The sequence below is a fragment of the Mustela erminea genome, chromosome 8 (assembly GCF_009829155.1).
Source record: "Mustela erminea isolate mMusErm1 chromosome 8, mMusErm1.Pri, whole genome shotgun sequence".
Classification (NCBI taxonomy): domain Eukaryota; kingdom Metazoa; phylum Chordata; class Mammalia; order Carnivora; family Mustelidae; genus Mustela; species Mustela erminea.
The window spans coordinates 96,977,015-96,999,767 of record NC_045621.1 but is presented as its reverse complement, the minus strand read 5'-3'; the positions used below and the strand labels follow the sequence as shown (position 1 = coordinate 96,999,767).

Below are 22,753 nucleotides of genomic sequence, written 5' to 3'. Positions count from 1 at the left end.
TGTTTCCCTCAAATTCCCCATCTATTCCCCAGAACTATGAAGCCGATGAGATATCACACCCTAATTATGTTGTTATGTGACAAAAGGAATTTTGCAAATATAATTAAGGTTGCTAATGAATTGACTTTGAATTAATCAAAAGAAAGATTATTCAAGTGGGCTGAATCTAATCACACATGTTCTTTATTTTTTAAAAATTTTTATTATATTATGTCACCATACAGTACATCATTAGTATTTGATGTAGTACTCCATGATTCACTGTTTATGTACCACACCCAGGGCTCCATGCAATCCGTGCCCTCCTTAATACCCATCACTGGGCTCACCCATCCCTCTAAAACCCTGTTTGTTTCCTAGAGTCCACAGTCCCTCATGGTTCATCTCCCCCTTCGATTGCCCCTCTTCATTTTCTCCTTCCTTCTCTTAATGTCCTCAATGCAATTCCTTATGTTCCACAAATATATGAAACATACTTTTAAAAGCACAGCTTTCTCTAGGTAGTATCAGAAAGGAAATTAGAGATTCAAACATTGGAAAGAAGTTGATGCACCATTGCCAGATTTGAAAATAAAAGGGGTCATATGCCAAGGAATGCTGGAGACCTCTAGATGCTGACAGTGACCCCCAGCAGTCAGCAAGGAAGTGGGACTTCAGTCCTACAAACCCAAGGAAGTGAATTCTGTCACAACTTGAATGATCTTGGAAGCAGATTCTTCTCCAGAGCATCTAGGTAGAACCTAGTAGACTGGCTTATACCTTGCTTTCAGCCTTGTGAGACCCCCAGCAGAGAACCTAGATGAGTCCATTCAGACTTCTGACTTATATAAGTATGAGAGTACTGCAGGCTAGGTGGTCACAGGGCTTCAGTGATACTAGAAGATGATGCTTAAGGGCACCGGGCTACACAGATAACAGCGCTATCCATCCATGTGCTGGTATCACAATGGTTGGGAGGGTGAAGAGTTAAATCACATTTAGAGCATGTTTGTTAAAAGGTGGTTTACCAAACACGTCTAGAGCAGAGGCATAGACTCTTACACAGTATTCATGCGTGGAAGGTATACTTGCCCTGGGGGTCAGTTCTGCTTTTCTTGTGTAATAATCTGTATCTGGTCATCCTTCCTGCCTCTTTTCCTTGACCCTTTGATCCTTTACTGGGAACTGGATTCAGTAAGAAGGAAGGAAAATAGGAGTTCCCTGAACATTCGGTCAGTGGTTACGACAGTACAGAAACTGCCTTTTAAGACAGATGAGACCAAAGACACAAAGATAGAACAAAAATTAACTCCTAGCTCATGGCGTGGCCACACACTGCCTCACCCCACAGAGCCAGGGCAGAATCATGATCTTACCCTGCCCAAGCTGACTGGTGGTACACTATGAATTATTTTGTTTTCTAAACATTAAAAACACATGCTGTGAAGCACATGGCAGCTAGCATAACTTACCAGGGGACTTGTCAGAGCGAGGGTTGTTGGAGACTCGAATGTGATCAGTAGCCCACGTGTTTTCTAAGTTGTGATGCACCCTGTTAGCCAGGAGGACAGCTGATGTTCTCTCATCCCCATGAAAAAGCTCTAACCTGGCACGTCACTTGCAAAGTCAGTGGCCTTTTGACAATCTATTATACCCTTCTCAAAAGTTGCATGTTCAGAAAACAAAACGATTTGCTCTCCCCAAAGCACATATGCAGGAAAAAAAAAAAAATCTAAGAAAAGTACTCCAGTAAATCAGAACTATTCTACAAATGGAATGGGGAGTGCATTCTGAAATAATATAAACACCTCAAGTAAATATATCTCGATGCTAATGTGTTTTTAATCAAATACATCAATCTAAAGTTTTTGCAACATTTGCAAACTTGAATACGATTGTATAATGTAACCAAAATGAAATAAAATAATTGCATTAGGGTTTGGCATCACTTTATAATAAGTGGACAGTAATTGTTGCTAAATTACAGCTGGATCTCTGCAGAATTAGATATTACATCCATATTAGGATCGAATGACTCTATCATGATTAATGATACTGCAGTGAATACCAAGAGAATTAAAATGATTAGCCACTTATTCTAAAGTGTTGACTTTTTTCCATGAGTTTAGAGATGTTTCAAAAGAACCCTGAAATTAAACATACCACTAATGGTTACTGATATAAATCCAGAGACAAATATTCTTTAAAAAGGTCAACTTTATTAATGGGTAAATATTAAAATGTTAAAAAAAAAAACCCACTTAGCTGAACGATCTACCTTAAATAACTAATAGTAGATGATGTGTTTAACACCCTAGTTATATTTGAACCATACAGACATGTAATTAAGGATACTTGGCTATAATTAAAATCTTCATAATGACTCTCTTTCAAAATAATTCCTGCAATTCAGGCTGTGTATTTGTGGTGAACTAAAAAAAAAAAAAAAAAAAAAGGCAGAAGAAGAAGAAGAAAGAAGAAATGTATTTACCAGTTTTGGAGGAGTTTATGTTATTTGATTGTCAGTTCTTTTCAGTAACGTTTTAAGAAGAAATTATAAAAAATAAAAGCATAAACTGGTATTTAATTGTTTATGGGAGACATTTAGGTTATAAATTACTTGGAAACACCTCTCGCGAGAAAACTTTGTAGCAATCCATTAGACCCATGCTTGGCAGTATCTTAGTAAAGTAATCATGCTCCTGAAAATGGACATTAAACAAACATTCATAGAAAGTGATTTGTGATTTCTCCCACTGTTTTAGTATTACTGAATATTAGTTCCTAAGATAAGTATCATATTGTACAAGATATTGTGGTCCTTAGAACTAGCTATTCTTGGCCCCAAGAGTAATTTTGTAAATGACTGAAAAATGCAAATGCTATTAAAGAGACTAAACATATGGAAACAACAACTTTGAACTGGTACAAAAACAGCCACGAGCTGAAATTTTGAATTTGTTTCTAATTTACCCAGTGCCCTCTCTGGAATTTGTTCTCTGTACACACAGGTTCAATTTTTTTTTTTTTTTCTGACTTGGTTTCCTAGTACAAAATAATATAAGGATGAGACATGAAATAAAACTGAGAAAACAGAAAACAAAAACTCTTCAGAATAAAGCTAATTTATCACTGTGGTTAGAAACCCTGCCCCCATCTTCTCAGCAACTCATGTATAAAGTTGACAGAAATTTGAACACATAATTTTGGGATCATTGCCACTGACTAGCTACTGGTCCTTACCAAATTTGCTCCATGCCAATTGTGATGTCTAAGAACACCAACTGTGTCTCAAATATATTTGTTTTTTATATTCCTAATAATGTCTATCAAAAGATTAGGTACACAGGATATTCTTATAAAAACCTTTCATTTGATCAGGCTTGCAGAATTCTGCTCGTCTTTATCTGACATTCCACGAATGGATGATCTCACCCTTCTTCTTAAGCATCAGGTTTCCTTGTTACTCCAGCCCCAAGAGTGGGGGTTGACCAATGAAGGCCTGCAAGCTAAGGTCTGCAGTGCTCTCTGCTGTTGCAAATCAAGTTGTACTGAATACAGCTCTTCTTTTCACCTGTTACCAATGACTACTTTTGTGCTACAAAAGCAAAGGAGCTCTGACAATATCCACACAGTCCACAAAGCGTTAAACATTTACTCTCTGGCTCCTTCTGGGGCAAATCTGCATTAGAACATGGAACCTCAGTGTTTTGGTACTGAGGAACACCTCTGCTTCTCATCTGAGCACAGCTGAGAATGTCTCAGATGGGGGCTAATGGAAGAACGAGGAATTCCTCCTGATAAACCGTGGACTTATGTCAATAACATCCCCCAATAATCCTTGAAATGTAAAGTAGCTACACTCCTGCTTCTGGGCATGAACTCCCAAAGGGCGAGTCAGTGGAAAGAGTGACCCATGGTCCACCACTTGATCTACGAGGTGGTATGGATCACTGTTTTAATGTTCGCTACTAATTATTAATCATATGACAATTATGTATTAACTATTGCATTTGAACTCTTCGGATACTCTGCACCAGACACTTCATATACAGTATGCTATTTAGTCCTCTCAGTAACCATATGTATTTGGTTCATTTTATAACTACAAAACTGTAGTTCACAGAGTTGGAGGAACATGCCTAAGCTTGTATAACTAGTGAAGAACAGTACTGGAATTGAGCATAGCCAGTGGGACCCCACAGTCCAGGCAGGAGGGTGTGCTGCCACTGATGTAACTTACATTTCTGCTCCCCAAAATATTCCAGAACTGGGGGTGCTTGATCTGGAAAATGTAAATATGGACAGTTGCAACAGGAGAACATATTCTTATTGCTTAGAGCAAACTTGTAAAACTTTGCAAAAAATCTTGTTTAAACTCCACATAAATTATATTACCAAATGCCATTTCTCTTCTGATCAAATAAAGAGTAATACTTTCTATTTAAGTAGTTCAAATGAACCGTCTTCTGTGGCTTGGTGAAATAAAGATGTATCTCAAAATGCTTCTTTACAATGATCTTCCCTTTACAGATGTGAGACTAAAGTTACCATTTTTAAAAAATATTTTGTTTGTGTTTTAATATTTTTGGTCATATGGACACTATACATAAATGGTGATTTACAAAAATAACATTTTCTTTTCAATTCAAGGAGAAAAAAAAAAAAAAAACCCTAAAAGCAAAGTTTGACACATGTAGGAAAGGCAAGCTCCAAAGGTTGTTTCTGAATGTTAAGCGAAGAACGTTCCAAAGGGGCTTCTGGTCTCACCAAGAGGCTTATGTTGGGCTGGGTAGGGAAGCTGTTAGGAAGTAAGCATGTTTCCTTAGATTCTGGAAAGATACAAGGGGCTGAATGCAATGCAAGATACAAGGAGCTGAAACGGAAACTATGAACTGGCATTCATATCAGTCAGTAACATCCTCAATGAGGTATCAACCAGGCTCCTCAGAGCACACTCTGGTCCTGAAAACTGAGGAGAAAAAGGAGTTTCTGGAAAGAAAAAATGTATTTTAGAAGAAAAAGTAACTTTGTGAAATTTTGTAAAATCTTAGCGAAGAACACAATAAAGCATGAGGTCATTAGGAAGGAATCCTGCCTGACTTTCTCTCCTTCCCCTCACCCAGTTGTTCTCTTGCATCAGTAGATTCCTTAGCTCTGGGAAAGGACATAGGCCAGAGCACAAAGGAAGAGAAAAGGAAGGAAAGAGCTGTTTTGTTTTGTTAATTAATCTCCTACTAAGATTTTGTTAATTGTTATTTACCTAAGAAATCTCATTCTGTTCTTTCTTCAGGATCTTGATCTTAAAGTCCAAGTTCTGAATGTGTTTTGCTTTAATACATCTCCTATCACCACTTTATTCACACCCTCTACTGCCTCCACAAACATGCCTGTGGCTCTGGCAGTGGCACTTGGATGATTTTAATTGATACATCACACAAGCATGTCAACACACACACACGTGTACAAACACACTGGCCTCATGAGTCCTTTCCACTAATAACTGTAAGAGTCTGATGGGATACAGATTTGGCACTGAGCTCCTGGATAACGAGATCCGGGTCCCAGTGTTGGAGGGAACTCAGTGGTGACTCTGGAAATGACATCTTTCGTCAATCTTCCCACTTGAAAAGTGCTGGGTTGGGATCAAGGACTTTTCCTTTCAGTTCTGCGTATGTTGTATCATCTCTGACTCATGGGTGCCACTTCCTATTTCTTTAGTGCTAAAAGCTCATTTCTCTTCATTTTCCCCAGTGAGAATGATTGCTAGCTTTCCTCTTAGCAATCTCATCACATATTTTTACATATTTGCTGCTTATTATGTTTTCCTTCTATCACTTTTCCACATGAATGAACAGCATACGTTATCTTCAGCTTCAAAATGTTCACCTTCATTTTTCAGTGTTTTCTTTTATGGCGACTTTTTGAATCTTATTTCCTAAAACCCATGTAGGGTTGTGGTTAAGAGCAAAAGCTCTGCCTGGATGTAGGCTGCCTGTATTTGAAGTCACTTCCTTGACATGTAAGTTTGAATAGGTCACTACACAGGATGAGGTTTAAGTATTCTCATTTACAAAATGTGTATTTTCATAGTGACAATGTCTTAATTGTGAGACTTATAAAATAGAATATACCTTCAGCATGTATGGGGTGTCAGACACATAACTGACACTATTTAAATGATTACCTGGGGCATTACTACTCTTGTTTCTGATACCTCCTCATCTCCACAATGCCCCCAGAAAACTGGCACTTTCAATAGAATTTACCCAAATGAACACTAAACAAGAGAAACAAGGCCATCCACTTAGGGAGTCATGGCACTATTTAATAATTGACTACATGACTGAAGTGAGTTCTATTTATTTTTTTAATTTTTTTTTTTTTTATTCATTTGAGAGAGAGAAGAGAGCAAGTGGGGCGGGGGGCAGAGGGAGAGAATCTCTAGCACAAAGCCTGATGTGGGGCTTGATCTCACAACCTTGAGATTATGACTCTGACTGCGAGTCAGACGCTTAACCAACTGAGCCACCCAGGCACTTGTGCATGAAATCTATTTCTGATCACCCCCTATACCCTTGTTTCAGGTGCCTGTGCCCATGACCTCATGAACAATCTTTCACTGTTTCTAGCTAAGAGGTGACCCTTCTAAGCAGGCAGGAGGCTCTTGTTTTCTTGACCTGAAACAAAATCATTTAAAGAACAGAGAAAACTATAGACCTGAAGAAGAAGAAGAAGAAGAAGAAGAAGGGGGTGGGGGAGGGGAGTGGGGGGGAGGGGGCAGTTGTTGTCAAAAGAAAAAGTTGTTGTCAAAAGTGTGATTCCTTCTTAATTGACAGAGAAATTAGCCAGCTCCAGTGCCACTTCTGGTTGGACAATGGCCATAGCCCCAAAGAAATGCGGCTACAAATCCACCTACTTCTACCTGCTTCTTCTACCTACAAAAAATGTAATTTTTGCCACATGCATAACTGCATATTGTTGGCTATGTCCTCCATCACTGATCAGGAAACTGGAGGTGTTACTGAGCCTGGTAGTTCATTGCTAAGGCAGTGAGAGATGCAGGTTTCAGAATCTTGTGTGTGCAAAACAACACTGACATAATATTAGGGGTTTACAAAAAGTGGTGAGACTGGCCATGCTTTCCTTATAGGCTTAATTTCTGCTTTTTGTTTTTTTTTTTTCCTTCCTTGATTCCCTTCAGGATATGAGCCCATGATCCTTGATATTACTGCTCTAATCTGCATGTTCCTGTGGCCTTCTATACATTTACCTTCTTTCCCAACAACAAACTCTTCATCTACATTCATCTTTCTTAAATACCCAAAGATAATTTTATTCAGTCTGGCCCTCCTTAGGCTGTTTTCTTCAGGGCTCTTAAAAAATTTTCATCAAACCTCAATGATTTCACCCCATTCTGTTATTGAAGTATGCCTTTACCTGCTTGCTCCAGAAGAGAACTCACCCAGCTGATCATGAACAGTTGCTGTATTAGCATCCTTTGCCTAGTAACCTCTGTAAGGAAGGCTGAAGGAAAGAGCTGGCAATGATTTCCCAGCTCTCCTACCAGATGCCTGATCCCCAACCCTCTAATATGCTGCAGGCCTCCTCCTCTTGGAGAATCTTCTTCTGTCTTTTGGACACATGCAAATACTCATTTTATTTTCTAAAAAAATAACATTGTCTTCTTGTGTTTTCTGCTCTGTACTTTTAATTCTTCATATTTTTACAAACATCTTTATAGAGTCTTCATACTAATTGCATCTAGAATTTTTTTTTCCTCATTGAAAATGGTACATGAACAGATATATCCTCTTAGGACTTATCCTTTATTTTTAACTTTCAACCAGGGAATACAGATACTTAAAATCATTTCATCCTAGATTTGCTAAGGGACATTACTCTTTTATTTACTGGCTGGTTCAGAAGGACAATGCATACATGGACATAATTATTGTGTGTTCTCCTGGTTTTAGTTGGGGAGATTCTAACTGTTCTCATCTTTAAGAGGATAGATTTAGATGAAAATTTTACTTTATCCATCTCACTTTATCACTCTACTTGGGAGCATTTCTTTTGGTCTACCTACTTTTTGGAACTCTTTATGTGGCTTCCCTTCCTCTGCCACGCAAAATCGGGCTGTGTCTGTTTTAGCCATTTTATTTGCATTAGTAGATTTTTCATTCAAGCAAATGAGACATAGCCAATCGAATAGCATTTGACATGCCAAACAGTGGTACCACCAAACCCTAAAACAGCATGCTGGGTTCCATGATTAAAATCCAGTAAATCCCAACTACTGTTCAGTACATGCCTAGACAGGCCCACGAGCAAATGGACAGAGGATCAGAAGGGTGGATCCCTGTACCTGTTTAAGAAAATGTTTTTGTTATTGCTATATTTAAACTTCCCACTTATGTTCTTAGCTTAGAAGTGTTTTGTGTGTTTTTTCCTGTTCCTCACTCTACATGTTTATATTAAGCTTTCACAAGCATGGAAATAAAACATAAATCCTGATCACTCGAGCCAAAATACAACCATATGTGCTCTTCTCACCTACCCACTATCCTTAGTTTATTCCTTCTCTTCCTTGGCAGATGTCTTCTGTTAAAAAAAGAAGCTGACTGTATTGGAAGAGGAAAGCAAAGTGTGGGCTATACTAGGAGATGACACTTAGGAGCTATTGAGAAAGAGGGGCCAGGGGCCACCCCACCATATCTTTTCAAAGGCATCAGGACCTGCTTTGTGGCAATTATTTGAGTCATACCTATTAGGTACCTGCCCAGGTGCTATTTTTTATTTTTACCCACTCTCCAGAGGGGAGATAAATGCTTTGTTCCCATTCATGCAGATGCCAAATAAAGGTCAGCCTGTTTCAGAAAACATATGAAGAGTGATATTTGTGTTCAGTCATTTTTCAGTAATGAATTTCTTCTTTTTCTTAAATGCTATTTTGGAAGTGGTGAGGCAGAACTTGTGTGACGGTAAAAATAGCAGTTTTTAGAAATATGGTTAGACCAGACTATTGAAAGAGACCAGAATTGTGAAAACAGCTGCTTTGGAAGTTTGAAATTTTTTATTGACTCATAAAATGTTACAATAAGAAAGAACCCAAGAATTTATGGTAGAAAGAAGGAAACTGAGGCCCCAGGAAATTAAAGGAATTGCTCAAGGTCATTTAGTATCTTATTCATGAGGCTGAAGCCAGAATAAAAATCAGTTTGGTGGGTTTTTCAATACATGCTATTGTCTCACTCTTTTCAAATGTCAATCTTTTTGTTAACCTGGCCTTATATGGGGGGAATTTTTAGCCTTTTCCATTGCTGCCTGAATCCCAAAGGATGTAGTGTGGAAAGGTCACTTTTAAATTAACAAAGCTTCCAAAACACTGGGTCAGAAGGGATCATCTAAACACTCTTGCTGCTTCCAGGTAAAGCCACAGCAAACTCTGTCTACTCTGCAAAGTCCCAAAGGGAAGTAGGACCCATGCCCCCATAGTCTCCTGTCATCACCTAACTTTATAGGCTACAGGCTAGAAGGGCACTGATGGGCTTCCACTGGTTTAGTGGTTCACGGCTACGTCTCCAAACCAAATCAGAAACTTCACACCCATGCATTTTACTTTGCATGAAAGCTGTATTACTGCAAAGTTGTAGGATATAGTATTAATTTCATTTTAGAAATTTGGATTCTACCTCAAAAGAAGCAGAGTAGCTCACTTTTTAAAGAAGATTTGCAATGAATGAAATGGCACAAAATATCAATAACATGCATTAATTTAACGTTAGTCAATTTATATGCTCACTTGCTGAATTTTCATTTGGAGAGCTTTGTATAATAGTGACCCACCTGCATGAAGGGGAGAAATGGTCTTAACAATCTCCCCCACTGCCCAATAGTCCTGGGAACCTGTCCATGATGAGCACCTCCAGTCAGACACTTACTGAGCACCCAGTATGAGGTGAGTCCTATGCTATGTTCCACAAATACAGTTATACATGGATAGAACCTCTCCCTTAGAAAGCTCAAATCTAATAGGAAAATAGACCTTTAAGAAATAAGTCAGTGGGGCGCCTGGGTGGCTCAGTGGGTTAAGCCGCTGCCTTCGGCTCAGGTCATGATCTCAGGGTCCTGGGAGTCCCGCATCGGGCTCTCTGCTCAGCAGGGAGTCTGCTTCCTCCTCTCTCTCTGCCTGCCTCTCTGCCTACTTGTGATCTCTCTCTGTCAAATAAATAAATAAAATCTTTAAAAAAAAAAAAAAAGAAATAAGTCCCAACCTCACCTAAATGTTTTTGTTAGGATTCATTTCATCATCTTCTTATTTATGTCCGTCTAAAAGCCATATTCTCTCAGGTAGGAACTAACCGATAAGCATTTTTTAGATTACCTCCCTGGCCTAGGTAAGAAAAACACTTAACCATTCCTATCATTTAAAGGAATGAGTCTCTTTCCAATATTCTCTTTAATATGTAACTATCTTTCCCATTAGGATAGAGTTATACTACTTCAAGCCTAAACCCCTCATGCCATAATTCACGTTTCCTTCCCTTCTTTTATTGACTCTTCTTCAAGGAAGAAGAACATTTAATAATTTCACTAATTTGAAGACCATCTTAGTTTCCTGTGTTCTGGGATCCATGGGTTTTAATTTAAAATTAACTATGTAGTGTGCATAATTCTCCTCTGTGTCTGTCCTAATCACAGAAGTCTGAAAATTATACATAGCAATTACTCAGAAATACCTGCCAAGACAATGAATGGGCCTTTTAGTCAGGGTTTGACCAGCACTGAGTAAGACTGAGGAATGCCAAAAGATAGTTTCTGTGTTTTCAAGTCAACATTCCAGAATAGCATCTCTCTTTTTAACAACAGTCTTCCAGGGAACTCCTTGAGAGACAAAGAACCATACGCTGACAGAAATATCTCTTTAGCTCTTCTTCCTGATCTAGGATCACAGAAGTTTATCAGCACACTGCAAGTTTTCAACCTGAATGAATGAATGAATGAACAGAATGGAAGGAAAGAAGGAAGGAAGGAAGGAAGGAAAAAGAAAGAGATAGATTCCACTCTCACTATAATGATTGTTCTTACATAAAATTTTCTTTAATATTTGAGAGAAATTATTGTGGCCTTTATTTTTTTTTTAATCAAGTCTACCTATATGTATTCTCTTTTACCTTCTTCCAGATCTTTGTTAAGGTCCAAACATTCATTCTTGCATGGTATTTGTAAAAGAAGCAATTCCACCAAACTCCTCTTGAGAATGAAGAAAAAAATCTCAGATCGTGTATGATAAGGCCTCAAATTACACAAACATTAATTTAAATAAAGTCAGCTCTCTGAGTACCTCAGGATAAAAGTGCTTTCTAGAATTCAGATATTTTCTTGGCTGTAATGTATCTAAAAGTTATAGAGCCAGATATTTAAACTCGGATGAGATGATGTGTGCTGCAGAATTTATAGAAACAAAATTCTACAAGGCAATTTAGAAATAATTTGTGCTACTGAAACCAAAATATTGTAAATTATCTTCAGTACTAAATCAAGGAATCAGCAACTCTCAACCATTACATCAGTAATGTTTTCTGTAGAGAATTTCATCTCCTGTGTGCTTGCAAATATAAAGAGCTATTAAATAGTTACTGCCCAAAGATAGGGAAAGTAGAACACTAGAAAGTGTTAAACTCGTAATGTAGCTCTATTTTTAAAATTTCATTTAAATCTTTGTAAAGGCTTTAAAAATCTATGTTTCATTTAAGGATACCTATGTGCTACAAAAACAAAACAAAACACAAAATACAAACAACAACAACAACAAACAGCTATAAGGGGACCTGGGTGGCTCAGTCATTAAGTGTCTGCCTTTGTCTCAGGTCATGATCCCAGGGTCCTGGGATGGAGCCCCACACTGGCCTCCCTGATCAGCATGAAGCCTGCTTTCCCTGTTCCACTCCCACTCTCTCACTGTGTGTCTCTCTCTGTCAAATGAATAAATTAAAATCTTAAAAAAAAAACAGCTATAATAATTTTGAGTTTGGTACTTTTTTTTTTTTTTTCCAGCCTTCAGATTCCTTTTTATTTTTATTATTTTTTTAATTTTTTATTTTTTATAAACATATGTTTTTATCCCTAGGGGTACAGGTCTGTGAATCACCAGGTTTACACACTTCACAGCACTTACCATAGAACATACCCTCCCCAAAGTCCATAACCCCACCCCCTTCTCCCAAACCCCCTCCCCCCAGCAACCCTCAGTTTGTTTTGTGAGATTAAGAGTCACTTATGGTTTGTCTCCCTCCCAATCCCATCTTGTTTCATTTATTCTTCTCCTACCCACTTAAGCCCCCATGTTGCATCACCACTTTTGAAGGTCTTTTTCAATTGAAGTGCTCTTTCAAATTCTAATAATTAAGGATATGAAACTATTTATCAAGAATTTGTATGGGCGCCTGGGTGGCTCAGTGGGTTAAGCCGCTGCCTTCGGCTCAGGTCATGATCTCAGGGTCCTGGGATCGAGTCCCACATCGGGCTCTCTGCTCGGCGGGGAGCCTGCTTCCCTTCCTCTCTCTCTCTCTGCCTGCCTCTCTGTCTACTTGTGATCGCTCTCTGTCAAATAAATAAATAAATAAATCTTTAAAAAAAAAAAAAAAAAAAGAATTTGTTCCAGGAGTGCCTGGGTGGCTCAGTTGGTTAATCATCTGCCTTTAGCTGGGGTCATGATTGCAGGATCCTGGGATCGAGCCCTGCATCAGGGTCCCTGCTGAACGGGGAGCCTACTTCTCCCTCTTCTGCTCTCCCTGTTTGTGCTAGCTCTCTCTGTTAAATAAATAAATAAAATCTTAAAAAAAAAAAAAAAAAGAATTTATCTCATTAGGCATTCTCAATGGAATCAAGTTTTTTTTTTCCTTCAAAAAAATTAGGAAACCAAATATTAAAATATTTTTATGCAAATATGTTAAGGAGAGTCCTAAAATGAAGCTAAGAAAAAAATAATAGCAACATAAAATTCAAATTATTGTGCCAAGTAGCCACAGAAACATGGTCATTCAAGTAAATAAATTATTCTGATTCTGCTCCTAGCTGACACAAATTACTCATTTCCTTGGACTTGATACAAGAAAGCTTCAGAGGAGAAAAAGAAATGCAATCAAAGAGCCAAAAAAAAAAAAAAAAAAGGGCACATTACTCATCATCTGCCAGCCTTGCAGTAACTGGGGTTTACTATCATCCCTCATCCCCCACAGCATTGCAGGAGATGTTCATAAGCCAGGCTCTTACATGCTTAAAATGATCTCATTCATGGACTTGATTTCCTTTGGTGGGCTCCTGCAACAGTTCTGAATGGTGGCATTGTGACTTGCAACCAATTGCAAAATACCTCTAGTTACTTGTTACTAATTAAGTCCTGAAGTTTGCAAATGACATACTTTAAAAAAGCTAGTTCAGGTTTATTTCTAAAATAAGCAGGAGTGATAAAGTCTTAACAACAAATAGGTCCCAGGCACCCACCAGCCTGAAAGAACTCTGGCCAAGGGGTTGCTGCTGTCCCAGGTTCTGGATGGTGGGGCGTCCTGCAGTATTAGAGAATGAATTTATTAGTGCAGAGGCACTGAGAAGATGGCTAGAGAAATCTAAGCTTTTGACAACCAGGAGAGAAGTATCATGACATTTTAATAACCCAGTGCATCTATCTGTTAGGGTGAAATAAAGGGGATTATCATTTTGGGTAAGCATATTAGCCTCACCCACGTATTTCCTGTTGTGCTTTCTTAAACAGAAAGGAAGTGGCGTGGCATGTTGGAAGTTACACACAATCCATGACTTTTCTCATCTGTGATCCCAAGAAGTATGCCACATGGAAAGTATGAAGGCAGGGTACCACACTGCATGTCTGCTCTCACTTGCTGGGTTAGTCTGCTAGGGCTGCCATTACGCAACATCACAGACTGGGCGACTAAAATAGAACTTTATTTTCTCAAAGTTCTGGAGGCTAGAATCCCAAGGTCAAGGGGGTTATCAGGGTTGGGCTTTGGTGAGGACTCTCTTCCTGGCTGGCAGACAGCCACCTTCGCACTGTGTGCTCACAATGCCTTTCTTCTGTGTGTACCTGGAGACAGAATGTGCCTGAGAGATGCATCCTCCTCTTCCTATAAGATCATAGTCCTGTCAGATTAGGGCCCCCCCTTATCACCTCATTTAACCTTGTTTACCTGCTCCCTCTCTCCAAAGGCCCTATGACTTTATAGTCACATTGGAGGTTAGGGCTTTAACATATAAATTTTGGTGGGGATATAATTTAGTCTATAACACACCCCAAGTGATAGAAAGAGAGGAGAGGTCTGTCCCCACATACTCTCTACTCTGACCAATGTAAATGAAAGTGAATTCAGAATTTATTGGTGGGAACAAACGGCCTTTAAAAGCAGACTTCCACCGTAGAATTACCTGTCCAGGTACCCGTCCTGAGCCAGACCTCATTGAGGCCTGGACTACCTTGGCTAAAACCACACCTAATCACTGCCACTGTTTATCTAATTTATCAACCAGAAAATACTCATTGGATAGCAGTTATATTCCCAGACCAAGGGGATAGACAAAAAGTATAAGTCCCACATGGTCTGGGGGGAGATGAGTATATATATGAATCAACGAGTGGAAAGATTGGCTCATTGCCATCTAGTCACTGTGAACCAGATCTTCATGACAGCCACGTGGAATTTCTACAGGTAGAACAACACCCTACAAATACCACTATCATGATCCCTCTCTCATGCCTCTTTGCCTCTGTCTCTATGGAAACAAAGATATTCTCCATCACAAAAGCATGACCCAAAGCAGATTGTGCCCTGGTACCTTTGGTGTGGGGAAGAATGATATAAGTGAAGCTGCTTCTTCTTCATTGTAACTAGTTCCAATTGCACTCAAGAGCCCCATTCATACTGAACTCTTACAACTAGTTAAATGCTTAGATAAAAAATACAAAACAGTGACCACAGAATGAAAGGTAAATTAGTGAAAAATCACACAACATTTTAACTCTAGGAATAGAGGGGCACAGCAGGGTATTAGAAAAGCTTCCCCAAAATAGAAACCAAGATTACAAGTGAATTAAGGGAGTATATGAGAGGACGCTGAAACAGAATTCTGGTTGGGATGGATACACAAGGGCAAAATTCTCCATTCAAGAAAATGGGAAGATCAAGGGCAGTAAGACATCTAGAAAGAGTATAAAACTTCAGAAGTACAATATGGAAGTACCATGTTTTATGGCCTTAGCTCTCGGAACCTCAGTTTACTTGTCCTTAAATAGGTATGACACTATTGATTTCACTGGTAAACTGCAAGGATTAAGTAAACACACCCTCCAAACACAGGCACTTTTAGTCACAGGATGTCTGTGACAGTGCCTGATAGCACACAGTAAAAACACTTGAATATCTGCAGAAGGAACAGATTAACAGTATAATTAGCAGCTATACTTCCGAAGCAAACTTTAAGCCGTAACCACCAGCAGCAATAATGGAAATGCCACTTTCAGGAAGGCATAAAAATATTAGAATCTTTTCTATGCCTTTGTGCAGACAGATGAGTAGCAGCTATTTAGGTTAACATAAAATTATGTCAGAACTACCCTATAATTTGCCTCCTACAAATGTCCAGATGCCACTACATTGGACCCAAGGTCACTATGGTGAAGCTGACTGTCTCATAGCGGATTGCCTCTTTCCTATTAGAGCTGACCCAGAGCCAGATGTTTCCATGGAGGCTACTGCTGGCCTTATACTTTCATCAATTTTTAGTATGAAGCATGTCCCCAAATGATAGGCCAGAGGGCAATCAAAGCAGTTATCCTTGCTGAATTCTGTTTCCAGCTGTTCCACAAGACTATACTTCCTTCTTCAGGGAAAGTCTCCTGCCAACTTATCAGGATAGTGTCTCCCTAGCTGAGCACAACAGCAATGGTGTTGTAGAGCTCAGGCATTGGCCAATGCCCCTACCTTGGATGCTGGTCAAACAAGAATCATCTCTTCAAGTATGGTTTGAAAAAAAATGTTTTTTTTCTTGAATATGTTTTGAGCTGGTATTAATTCTACAAACTGAACAAGCAGCTAAAGCCTTTGAAGTTGCTAAATATACTTTGAGAGCAAAAAATAATTTTTATAAGACGACTAATGTTCAGTTTGTATTTCATTTAAAGTGTTGTCAATCTTTGTAAAGCCAAATATAAAAAGCAATAAAATATATCAAACCATGGGAGCAAAATTAAAGGTTTCTTATAGGAGTTGTAGAATCTAATGTAACAGAGCCCTGTCCTAGGCATGAGATATCAAGCTCTGGGCCATGAATCCCAGAGGGCTCTGTGCTGATGCTCTTACAACCCCTGTTTTCCACCAGGTGAGGACTCTTTAGGGTCAAAAGGATGTGCCCATATAAGGTCTGTACCTCCCCTCATGATGCTCTGGGTACTTGTGAGCCAGGAATTTCCTTCCAGATGGCCCTGAGCCTGCTCCCAGGACCAGCACAGGTCTCCAGTTATCCCTACGTTCCAAGAAGTAGTAGCAGACAGGGAGTGTGGACAAGGTAGAGACCTAAAAACTGGGATGTATGTGGGGTGCACTAAGGCCCCCAGTGGTATAGGAAGATAAGGCCTGGGACAGGGAGAGAAAGGGAGATGACCAAAAGACTGGGCTGCAGCCTGGGAGTTAGGAACTGGCTGTCTGGTACCACCATGAGCCAGAAAAAACACCAAGATACCAGAGAATTTTAAAATTTGGTTTTCCAGGACCTGATAAAGGTATGTTTATCAAGGTAAGGAAGTAGAAAATGCTTCATTTGGCAGTTTGCCAGCTTGCTTTACAACGTCTGCGTATTTAGACATGGGGCATGTGGCCACCATTTGTACACTTGCCCTAGGCCCCATACATGTGAGGGGTCTACTGAAATCAACTTTTAAAAATTACAGGCATATAAATGAGAAAGCAATTGTATTAAATTTTGTTATTTTCTTTAGCAAAACTCAGATTACAACTAATAATCTACAACAAGAAACAATATGTTTCTGAGGGGTTTTTTCTTTTTCTCTTTTAAGATTTTATTTATTTAACTGAGAGAGAGAGAGTGAAAGAGCATGTGAACAGTCAGGGAAAGGGCAGAGGGAGAGGGACAAGCAGATTCCATGCTGAGCATGGAGCCTGAGGTGGGGCTCAACCTTAACTGTGAGATGACCTGAGCCAAAATCAAGAGTTGGATATTTAAACAACTTGAGCCATCCAGGCGCCCCTCTTTGTGTTTTTTAATGAAAAATGATAAACTCCTACAAAAGCAGAAATTAAAGCATATAAGAAACTTTCATATGCCCCATATATAACTTAATTATAACTAACTCAAGGCCAGTGAGCTCCATCTTTACTCCTGTTTCTCGCTCCCAATTATTGAAAGCAAATCACATACTTATATCAGTTTATGTATTTAGAATGTAAAGCATTCTTTTAAAAAATGTATCCATATATCACTACACTTAAAAACATGAACTCTATCAAATGATCAGAAAGTCTACAAATCTTTGAACCAATCTCAGATTTCCCAATATCTCCTCTGTTTTCTTTTTACTGTTTCTTTAAATCATGCTCGAAATAAGGTCCTCACAATGTCTCCTTAGACTCTTAAATAGGGGTGTTCTCACCTCTTTAGTCTTTTTTTTTTTTTTTTTAGTTTGTTTGTTGAAGAAACCAAGTTGTTTTTCCTGTAAAATTTTCCATAGCTTGGATTTTGCCCAACCTATTCTCATGATGTCTCCCAAAACTGGTCATTAGATCTACTGGCTTGATTAGATTCAAGTTCATCTTTTTGGCAAGATGTTTTCATAGATGCTGTGGAGTATTTCTATCAAACACATAACAGAAACTCTCTCTGTGATGTTTTCAGCCAATGGTGAGCACCGCCTACTCATTATTTCATGAGGAGTTGCAAAATATACTCTAATTTGTATCATTCTTTTTTCATTTATTAGCTGCTATATCCTCTACAGAGAAACTTGCTCCCCAGTCAACAGCAATTTAGTTACAGTTCTTAAAAGACAGACAGGATAAGTGCTTGATTCTTTTCCGTTATGTATCAGCTTTTAAAATAATGAGTTAGTTCCCTAACATCCTCCAAAAGTTGTGTTAGGGTTGTTTTGTATCTTGAGGGTAAAAGGATTTCAACATAGCTGATGCATTTCAATACACTGCAATCATTATTCTTACTGATGCATGAATGAAGACATTTTTGACTGGTAGAAGGCTTTTCAAATTGGATCATAAGTGATCCAGGATCTTTTAACAAGTGTCTCAAGATGACAACATCAACACTATCTCCAAACATATGATTATGAAAATAATTACATTTTTTATATAATTGAACTTTTTTTCCTCATTTTTATTTTTATTTGACAAATAACATTGCACTAGTTTTAGGTGTACAATATACCATATTTTTTTGCTTTTGGTTTTGTGTTTGTGTGTGTGTGTTTCTCATTAATACATCCTTCTATGAATATATAAACTTCTATGGGTGGAAGTCACTTTGAATGATTTATGCATGTGTAGTTTTGTCACCAAATAAATTTGTAGTTAGATGCATTTGCTTTGTTGTATTTTCACACAACAAAAAATTTCAGGAAATTTTAAATTAGATGTTATATAATAATTATATTAAATATTCATATATTTAAAAAGTCAAATCCTTAAAGTTTATTCAGAGAAATCTAGCTTCTACTCTTTTTTTTAAGATTTTTTATTTATTCATTTATTTGACACAGAGAGATCACAAGTAGGCAGAGAGGCAGGCAGAGAGAGAGAGGGAAAGCAGGCTTCCCGCTGAGCAGAGCGCCCGATGCGGGGCTCGATCCCAGGACCCTGAGATCATGACCTGAGCCGAAGGCAGAGGCTTAACCCACTGAGCCATCCAGGCACCCCTAGCTTCTACTCTTGTTCCATTTTCTATTCTCTCTGAATATCTAAAAATAGCTATTTTTTCAAAGTTTTACTTCATCCTTATAAATAGGTCTCTTTCTATGTATTTTACACGTACATAAATATACATGTGCACAAATCCCAGTCACTTCCATCTTAGATAAATTATACCATAATAAACATCCTCTTTTCTCTACCTGGTACATGTTTCTCTTTCTTCTGGTAACTTGATGATTACATTTATATGGAAATAGGGGAAAATACTGATTGAAACATTGAAAATAAGAAGGAAACCTAGATGAGTATTTTGGAGAAGCAGTACAGTGGGAAGGATGGTGAACACCATAAAACACCATATTTGCATCCAGCATTCATTTCAAGTTTAACTACAGATCAACTTCTCAAGTTGTTAAACGTTCATTAATCAAGCAACTTCGGAAAAGGACATGCTGATATATGAATTTAATTATTATAAAGTTTTGTAAGTTTCTGAGTGATTGACTTGAAAACGCATGCTTAAAACAACATCTTGTGTCTTATACTAAATGAGAAAGAAACTTCTTCATCATGTATAATAGATCCCAAGAAATCAGTAGACACACTATAGGTTCTCAAAGACACTGAAAGAAAAATTTCAGAAGGTAATATATATCCCAAACCCTGACTTTACTTTCTCCAAACACAAAGACTGAAGTAAATACTGACTCTTTGATAATCTTAACATTTATTAATTTTTACTGCATACAATAGGAAAATAATATATGTCAAGGGACAAAAAAACTAAATTGAATCCTGGTTCGGTTGGTTAGCGGCCATGTGACCTTCTGAAAATCATTTAACTTCATTGGGCTTTATTTCTCTTACTATAAAATATGAATGCTAATATTTCCTCATGGAATTGTAAGTGATGAGATTACATGTTTAAAGCACTCCCCAAACCCCCAAAGGGTACAAGGTCAATACCAGTAAACAATAGCTCATTTTCTCTTTTGTGGATAACAGGAAACCACACAGATTAATGGTTAACAGCCAGGCTGCCTGAGTTCAAATTGCATCTATGATATATTCAAGATGTATGACAATGGACAAATTATTTAATCCACATAGGCCCAGTTTTGCCATCTATAAAAGAGAGATAATAGGAATATCTCTGAAATTAATGATATACTATATGTTGGCTAATTGAAATTAAATTTAAAAAGTCTTCAAAAAATAGGAATATCTTACATGGAAGGTTGCTGTAAGAATTAAATTCCAGTTAATATTCTGCTTCCTCCATGAGAAAGGGACATTTTTCTGTTTTGTTTCACTGCTATATCCCTGGTACCTAGAATAGTACCTGATACCTGGTAAGTTCTCCTTAAATGTTAATTTAAAAAAATGAGTTAAACAGATGTATCTCATATGCCTTAAGTTTAAAGGGTCATCATAGAAGTTTCAAACTGTGCAACTTTGTTGCATTTCACATCTGAGAGTTCTCTCCTGGTGCATTTAGACTTCATCCTTCTCCTTCCCAGGTTTTATTAAATGATGGATGTTCTCCCTGTCATTGCAACCTCCAAGGTCCTGGCCTTTCCTAAACTGGGCTTTACATGCATTGAGGCAGTAACTACAGCCTTACTACTCTGCTATTCAATTCTTTACTCAAGAGAGACTGCTTAGGAAGTCTGCGTCTGTAGAATTTTGAAGCCACTCAAATCTATTACAAAGACCTGTAGGGTATTTCCTGATAGCATAGTGTGTATTTGGTGATTGTTTCTGAAAAGGCAAAAGACTTGTGAGCGTTCTATGTGTCATGCATATTGGAAGTATACTAAATATATTACTACTTCACTGGGGAATCTCTTGACAATCGTGTGAATTGCTGAGGGAATAGAAATCAATTCTTAGAGTGTTTTCTGACATCAAAGGTGACCGCTGGGCTTCAGGAAAGGGTTCAAAGTAAGATTGACTTGTGTGATTGAGATATTCATAAGATCAACCTGCAAAAGTAGGCCAGGCATTCTTTCACTACCCAAGATGCAAAGGGACGATGAAGGCCTGAATTCAAACAGCCAGTGTGCAGATAAGGGCCTTAGAGGAACGGAGCGTGAGCCGTACACAACTGTTAGTAGCTTCTGAAACCCATCATGAATACTCACACCTTTAGACCTATCTTTGTGTTCTGTTCTCTTAACCTAAAATGCCCACCTTCAGTTCTGTATTAAATCCTCCTTCACCTACACATGCTTCAATAGTCATCTCAAATAAATCCTTTTCTGGCTCACAGAGTTTTTCTTCGGTCATTTTTTTTTCTTCCTTTCTTGCAGCAAAGATGTGATTTCATCTAACATTAGTTTGTGTGTGTGTGTGCGTGTGTGTGTGTGTGTGTGTTTCCAAGTGTGACTCTTTCTTTATCATAACCTCCTTAGGGAGAGGGGAAATGACTCACTTATTTTGTGTCCTTCCACCTTGCTTAGCACCGTCAAACCAATTTTGTCACTATTTTTGTTTTAATTGTCGAACTTCAATCTTAGTAGTTCCTGCAACATCTTACTCATTGTGCGAGGATACTGAGTGGGAAATTTAAAAACTGAATAAAAATAAAATAATTTAGGAATCTGAAAATTATTAAGGTAAATAGGATATACCAGAATAGGCAAATGTCATCTAGAGCAGGGGTTCGATAAGTGATATCTTAATACAGCAACATGGCCAATTGAAAATATTTATTATTTCATCATTTACTGAGCACCTAGTATATATCAGGCAAGAGCAATAAAAACTTCACAGCCTACTGAGGGAATATATCATATTGAAATCCAAAACCACTAATAAGAAAAAAAATACACTTATGTATACACAGTCTATATAGTAATTGAGGAAAGTGGAATGTTTTTTAAAAACATCAGCAAGAATGTGAATCTGGAACTGGATTTTATTAGCTAAATACATACTGTCCAAGCCCACAGCAAAGGGCAAATCTGGGTCATTTCAGCTAAATTCAATGACCACACAGTTCAGATAATAAATATAATTGTATTTTGGTGGCAGTCTAAATGTCTGTAAGTACCAATTTAATCACCAGTCCAGCTGGTTTGATAATACAATGTAAAAATATACTAAGAAAATAGAGGCAATAAAAGAGGCACAGCACTAAAGAAAGATAACTACTGAAATTTCTTTTGAATTGTGAAATGGAAAAAGAGTGGCTACAAAGTTCTCCCTGTGACATGATATAATTTCATTTATCACTTTGGCCCAAGTTCCTCTTAGGTGCAACCTCCGTCAAGAGGTGATCACGTTTAAGAAGTGCTGTCAGTGGCAGAATGTCTAAACTTATGATCAAGGCTGAAATCTAATGTAATACAATTGCTTCTAATATCATTTGAACCTTCATTTTCTATCAGTGATCATAAACTACAAAAATGAATTAATGAGGGAATAGACAGGATCTGACCAGACACCAGAAGTCCCGTGGTCTAGATTGGAACTTCATCTAGCCACAGGACCACGAGGAAGTAACTTTAATTTCTGTAAGGTTCAATAGTGATTTTTATTAAAATTATGATATCACAATATGCTATGCTTACCCCACAAAGGCTAGAGTGAAAACTGAATGACGTAATGTAAGGAACAGTTTTGGAAACACTGCAAAATAAAGAAGTGTAAAACGTGATCATTTTTGTGCATGTTGTTATCAATAATAAGAAAAATGCTTATTATAAGATATAACAGCTTGAATGTTATAGAGACTAAATATAGCAAAAGAAACTCATCTTTGCGTTTTGTGAAAATAAATTCTGTCACTTGCTACTCCTCCAAATGATAGGTGAAAACCT

At 38.0% G+C, this 22,753-nt stretch overlaps 1 protein-coding gene across 12 annotated transcripts in view; it reads right to left on the bottom strand.

Moving 5' to 3' along the window:
* Positions 1-22,753, bottom strand: part of NCKAP5 (NCK associated protein 5) — a 970,240-nt gene that overhangs the window by 407,225 nt on the left and 540,262 nt on the right. For 10 of the 12 annotated variants that reach the window (XM_032354091.1, XM_032354099.1, XM_032354100.1 and 7 more), the window contains one exon: positions 4,223-4,264. The exons of the other annotated variants lie outside the window; for them this stretch is intronic. In XM_032354091.1, coding sequence (XP_032209982.1) covers positions 4,223-4,264 — 42 coding nt within the window. The remainder of the gene's footprint in view (positions 1-4,222; positions 4,265-22,753) is intronic. 12 annotated transcript variants of the gene reach the window in all.